We start from the raw sequence: 6,849 nt of genomic DNA on the forward strand, positions 1-6,849 counted from the left end.
GACTATACACCGCTCGAAGTCCCCTGAGTTAATTGAAGTGATGGCTGAAAACCAACCTCTTTTACCCCAACCTAGGGTAGAGGACACTCAGGATGAGAATGAGGTGCAGCAAGCACCCACGCCTCGTACTTTATGATATTATTTACAACCGGCGAGGGTGAGTACGCCCTCGTGCATGATTTTTTCTAAAAATACAGGACATATGGATATCAAGCCAGGGGATATCCAACTCCTTCCTAAATTCCATGGGCTTAAATCAGAAAGTCTATACTTACATCTGAAAGAGTTCGATGAGATCATAGCCACTTTATACTTTCCTAATGTATCTGAAGATACAGTCAGGCTAACACTCTTTTCCTTTTTCTTGAAGGAGAAGGCTAAGACATGGTTACATTCACTGCGTCCTAGATCCATTGGCACATGGAATGATATTTAGAGGAAATTTATAAAGAATTTTTTTCCACATCATAAAACGATTATCCTTAGAAAAGAAATCATGAACTTCGCCCAAAAGGAGGATGAAACATTCTTCCAATGTTGGAAAAGGTTCAAGGATCTTGTCAATTCATGCTCACAACATGGCTTTGAGACGTGGCGCATTACAAACTTTTTCTATGATGGACTGACATCTTCCATGTACCAATTGGTCGAGACAATGTGTAATGGAGAATTCATGAATAAAGATGTCGATGAGGTATGAGATTACCTCAATAGACTTGCTGAGAACGCACAATCATGGGACCATTACCCAAAATCGAACACCACGTCTAGGCCGACTCAATCTAAGGAGAAAGGTGGATTGTATCTCCTGAAAGAAGAGGATGATCTCAATTATAAAGTGACTAATCTCATAAGAAAATTCGAGGCCATGGAAGGAAAGAAGGATAAGGTTAATAAAATTATTTGCGGCATCTGTGATTGTAACATTTACACAACTGAAAATTGTCCTATAATACCTGCCTTTCGAGGAGTGTTAAATGAGCAAGTCAATGCCGTAAATAACTATCAAAGACCTTTCAATGGACCTACCTCTAATACATACAATCCTGGTTGGAAAAATCATCCAAATTTTAGTTGGAGAAATGGACAAACTGCTACCCCTCAAGGTTTCTTTAATCAAACCGCACAACAACAACAACAAGAGAAACCTCATGAGGATCCGATTTCAAAACATTTTGAAAAGCAAGATCTTTTCAATCAGGGTATGCTACAAGCCTTACAAGACCTTAACAAAACACTACAAGGACTTAAGGCTGAAAACACGATTGGGAATAAGGGGAGCCTCCCAGCTCAACCTCTTTCCAATCCAAATCTGCAATATGAAGTTGGCAACCCAAGCTCTTCAAATCAGATAGAGCACGCTAAATCCATCACCACTCTTAGGAATGGGAAGATTATTAATAAAACCCTTCCGGTTAGGCCCAAAAAGCCTCAAGAATTAGAAGAGGACAACAATGATGGATCTAGTGATGCCTCACAAAAATTAGAACCGAAACTTCTAGAGAAGCCAGTTGCTCCATTTCCCCGACGGTTGGTTGCACCAAAACCTCTAACTCTCAGGATATTTTAGAGATGTTGAAAGAAGTAAAAGTTAACATTCCTCTACTTGATGCCGTGAAACAAATACCTTCATATGCAAAATTTCTGAAAGACCTATACACGATCAAAAGACAACAAAGTATTCAAAAGAAGTTCTTGACTGAGAAAGTGAGTGTCATCCTAAAGCAAGACGTGCCACAGAAATACAAGGATCCTGGTAGCCCAACCATATCATGTATGATCGGTAACTACCCCATTGAACACGCACTTCTTGACTTAGGAGCGAGCGTCAATCTGATTCTTTACTCGGTATTCAAACAGCTAGGGTTTGGTGAATTGAAAACCACCTTATCCACATTACAACTCGCTGATCGTTCTGTTCGTATACCAAGTACTAAGCCAAAATAGTGAAAAAAATGACAGCTAAAAACCATCTCAAATCTCAATAAATGACGGTTTTGAACCGTCACATGGGCCGTCTTATTTTGCTGCGTTGTATTAGTTAAAGGACGGTCATGGACCGTCATTAACGATGGACAGTTATAGCCTGTCTATAAAGAAGGACGGTTATGGACCGTAATTAAAGATGGACAATGAAAGGTCTGTTACGGACCGTCTTTGATGATTGACAGTAACAAACCGTCTAAAACACTAACGGTCTGTGGCCATTGTTAACATGCATTTAATGTCTTTAAAACAAGACGGTTATGGACCGTCTCGGACTTCAATATTTTAGAGATACAGACAACCTAAAGCCTCAAAAAATTTCTTGCATTAAAAAAATAAAAAATAAAAATAAAAATAAAAAAAAGGCAATTTTCTTTTTGTGTTTCTTTCATCTAATAAAAAAAATATTTAACCAACAAAACATAGTTATAATTCAGAATTAAGAAGAATTGTTAAGCTTAAATAGAAGCTTTATTTAAGTGGACAAGGAAATAATAAAGAAAAGTATTTCAATTCAAGTTACTAGAAAATTAAAGCTTTGTAAAAAGAGGCATGTGTGAAAGGGATACCTCGTTGATTCTCATGCATAAGAGTCCAATGATAATGATAACAAGAATTGTAGCAAAAGGGTCCATAAACACGACAGTGTTATCCTACAAAGAAATAAGATAGTATTAGATGTTAACTATAGTATTAGATTTTAATGCACTTGATCAAATTGAACCATTAATGTACTTGATCAGATTGCACACAAAGTTCAGATTAGAGCTACAGTTTAGCATAAGTTTGCACTGCCATACATGAATTATAAGAAAGCTTAGAAGAGCTCAAAAACTAATCAAGCCCTTCTATTTTCCTTTACAACAGAATATGTACAATCTTATGAAAACTAATCAATGAATTAAAAGAGGGTTTGAAAAAAATAGAAACAACAATATTCATTTAGTGAGATGGCATTCACGGTCTACAAACTTCTAATATAATGACATCATAAAATCTAGTAGCATAAAACAAAAGGCTATTAAATTCATGGGTTCTATGGTCCACGTGAATTTGCAACCGTAAAGCATTTATAAAGTTTTGAAATTTTATTTTCTTGATATTGGCAAACTATTTTTACTGGCAAGTGTTTAGCCAAATCAACTTTTGGCATTTCCATAGCCAAAAGTCAAATCCATAACAGCTTCCATAACCCATTATAGACCTCTAAATCACTAGCCACCACTACAAGAAAAAGGGGCTTTAGCCTCCATTCAAAACCGTGGTTAAAAAGGTTAAAAATTGAGGCTAAAGCATTTCGCCTCAATTTTGCCTCTAGTAACCAGAAAGGGACCAGATCCAGTGCCATTGGATGCATGGGAGGTACCATGCCCCATGTCATTGCTGCACGTGTGACATGGACATGGATTAGGTGAGGCGGGGGTAAGGGTAACAGCTAAGTGGGTGAGGCCCTGACCATGGGGCCCACCTTGATGTATGTGGTGTATATCCACGTCATCCATCCGTTTCACCATCTCTTTTTAGAGCATGGTCCAAAAATTGAGGCAGATATGAATCCCAGGTGGACCACACGACAGAAAAACAGTGGTGATTGAACACCCACCATTAAAAACTTCCTAGATCCACAGTAATGTTTATTTGCCATCCAACCTGTTGATAAGTTCACACAGACCAGGACGAAGGGAAAACACAAATAGCAGCTTGATCCAAACTTTCATGGATCCCAAGAAGTTTTTTATGGTGGGAATTCAATCCCTACTAGTGTGGCAAAAAAGATGAACAGCGTGGATATACAACATATATATCAAGGTGCGTCCCACAGTCAGGGCCTCGCCCACTAAGCTGTTAGCCCTGCACTCAGACCAAGAAAGCATCTCGTATCCAATTCCAAATTAGAATTTTCATTTTAGAATTGAAGAGAACTGACCTATGTAGAAGAGAAGCTTAGAAAGTTTTGGTGGAGACCTGATTTTTGGAAAGAAAATAATACAATCAATAATTCATAAAAATAGATAACCGGACTAACTGATTTTTTTTTTTTTTTTTTTTCATGTCTTTCTCCATTAATATCAGATCTCTCATTCTCCACAAGCACATCTTCAGATTTCAACAATACCATGTACGGATCTATGGCATGCATACAAGTGGCAATAAAATCTAGCTAGGAAAACTAAATGTACAAATTGATGAACAGATCCAGAAACATACATGCTTCAACAACAAAATAAAAATAAAAATAAAAATAAAAACTTGAATCAACATGACAAAAAACCTGAATCAACATGACAAAAAACTAAACATTCAAAAACCTGTCTTTCCAATGCACAAGAAACAAAGCATCTCCTGAAGAAACTGAGTTCTGTTGATTTGATTTGTCTTGACCTTTATGTCCATCTAAAATGCAGTGATGCCATTCTCATTACCAGTAACCTGCAATGCTAAAATCACAGGTTATAATTTGCATGTTTTGTTTACGAAGTTAGACTTTTAAGCACCACAATTAGATACAATCAATGGCTTGCATTTTACAATGAGCTTTAGAGTTAGTCTTAGGACTCTTTCTAAATTCTTTTATAAAGAGTACAAAAATGTGGTCATGGTATCCAGGTTTGTCACTGCATGGAATGGCTTTCTAACATGAGCAAATGTTTCAGTGGCTGGAAAAGCATATGCAAGAAGGGTGTTTTTGGATTCTCAATCAAATTTGAATGTGTAAGGGGAGGCGGGTTGCGCGGTTAACTTCTGATTGAAGGTAATAAAACTCACCTTCTTGCAGCTGAATGGGAGTAAATTCCTGAAAAACCAAGTCCAAAATCATGAATCTCAATGGCACTATAACACTTCCATGCATTTAACTGTCACAAATTCATAAGGAACATGTAGTTGTACCCACATTCTGGCAATTTCAATCATCCATATGGGAGGGCTCAGGTAGAAGGAATATACATTAAGAATGTAAGAAATAACATGAGGTAGAGTTGGATGTGATCATACTTCTCTTTTTATGTAGTTTGTACGGTAGAATTTTTCATCCGGCACCATATGGCTCTCTATTTCATCCACGGTGTTCGCGAGTGCGCGATAGCAAGCCTTCATGTAATCTGGAAGCCCTTCCATGGCTTGAAGTTCCCACCTGAAAGTTGTAAGTCGCCGACATTTCACATAAATGGTGTTTGTACCATAATCAGTACACTTGTTCCATAGCCATGTACACTTGTTTCCTTGTTCTTGCATCTTAACATCATTGCCATCTCTCTTTTATCTACACCACCCAGCATTTGGAAGGATCATACATGTTTTCGCTGAAGACGATATGCTCAAAGATTGCAGGGCCATCCAGAGATGGAAGATCATGCTTCTTTCTAACTTCACACTTCCCTTCTATCATCTCTACTGGCACACTGAGTGTTCCTTCACTGTAATACACCTGCCATTTGGACAATTGGATATTTTAGAAACATGAGGCCAGTCGACTGCTTATGCTGCTTCCCCAGCCCAGCTTGCTCAACATCAGCTTGCTTATCAGCACATACAGCAGCAGCAGCTCCAAATGTTCTGGAACAACCAGTACCAGGAGATTGAACAGGTGAATGACTTCAAAAACCACAGCCTGCCGCAGGCTAGGATCAAGAAGATCATGAAGGCTGATGAAGATGTGCGGATGATATCGGCTGAAGCTCCAGTCATGTTTGCCAAGGCGTGCGAGATGTTCATCCTGGAACTGACACTGCGTTCATGGAATCACACAGAAGAGAACAAGAGGCGGACCCTGCAGAAGACTGACATCGCAGCTGCGATCACACGGACGGACATCTTTGACTTCCTGGTTGACATTGTGCCAAGGGAGGAGCTGAAGGATGAGGTGCTTGGGGCCCTCCCAAGGGGTGGGGCTGGTTCAGTTGGGGGTCCCACCGATGCTATTCCTTACTACTACATGTCGCCACAGCCTGGCCCTCAGGTCATGGGCAAACCTGTCGTGGATCAAAATCTGTATGTTCAGATGTGGCAGCAGCCGCAGCAGCAACCAGGAGAAGATTCGTGAACAGGGAAATGAAGCAGCAGCAGATGAATTCAAGAAAAGACATGGTAAAATTAAAACTATGCAATTTCTCTTTTTAACCGTAGCTAATATGTGGTAAGAATGAAAATTAAGATGATCTTGTTTCAATTGCATGCTTCAATACAAGTACTCTGCAGATTTCTCTGTCTTAAAGTGAGACTTTGACTAGTTTATATTTTTCTAATGATCAGCACAAGCTCCACTTTTGTTAGACATTGTTTTGTGAACTCAATTCAAAAACTGAACCCCCCGGCAGTCACTATTGCTCCTGTCCAAAGGATTGCTTGTGTTTATGCAAAATCTTCGTTTTTATGATGCCAAAAAAAAAAAAATGAGGCCAAGAATTATTCTGAAAAATCAAGTTACATCATTTAGATGAACCATATGGACACCACTGACCATTTCCTGGTTTATCTCCAACAGGGGTTTCTGCAGAATACACAAATAATGGCAATACAAATAACTGAGGAAACTTTACATAGTTACAGACAGATGCAAGTATTTCGAATCCCACCTGAAGCAGCAAACAGTTTTCACCCTTGCATTCTCACACCGAAATTACATCAATAAATCCAAGCGAAACTAGATTGGAGAAAAGCTTACCAAGGAATGAGACCACTTTGCACTTTTCAGAGAAAAGTTCTTGTTGACTTGTGAATTCCCAAAACCTTAAAAAGAGGCATCTGGATGGTAACCAGTTGCCATAGAGTCTAAGATGGAAAAGGAAATCCCTTTTTTGGGCCTTAAAAAAATATCCCATTTCAATATATTCAATGGCAAGCACAAACGCAACACACACTTAA

At 38.8% G+C, this 6,849-nt stretch overlaps 1 protein-coding gene and 1 non-coding gene across 2 annotated transcripts; one reads left to right on the forward strand and one right to left on the reverse strand.

The window, feature by feature from the left end:
• Window positions 1-478: 478 nt before the first annotated feature.
• Window positions 479-585, reverse strand: LOC131219701 (small nucleolar RNA R71). Its single transcript, XR_009158347.1, has one exon. It is a non-coding gene; the product is annotated as a small nucleolar RNA R71 (small nucleolar RNA).
• A 4,714-nt stretch (window positions 586-5,299) lies between these two features.
• Window positions 5,300-6,182, forward strand: LOC131218031 (nuclear transcription factor Y subunit C-2-like). Its single transcript, XM_058212712.1, has 2 exons — window positions 5,300-5,404; window positions 5,456-6,182. The coding sequence occupies exons 1-2, from the start codon at window positions 5,300-5,302 to the stop codon at window positions 6,026-6,028; spliced, it is 678 nt and encodes a 225-aa protein (XP_058068695.1). The 3' UTR covers window positions 6,029-6,182.
• Window positions 6,183-6,849: the final 667 nt, after the last annotated feature.

Source organism: Magnolia sinica, chromosome 11 (assembly GCF_029962835.1).
Source record: "Magnolia sinica isolate HGM2019 chromosome 11, MsV1, whole genome shotgun sequence".
Taxonomy (NCBI): domain Eukaryota; kingdom Viridiplantae; phylum Streptophyta; class Magnoliopsida; order Magnoliales; family Magnoliaceae; genus Magnolia; species Magnolia sinica.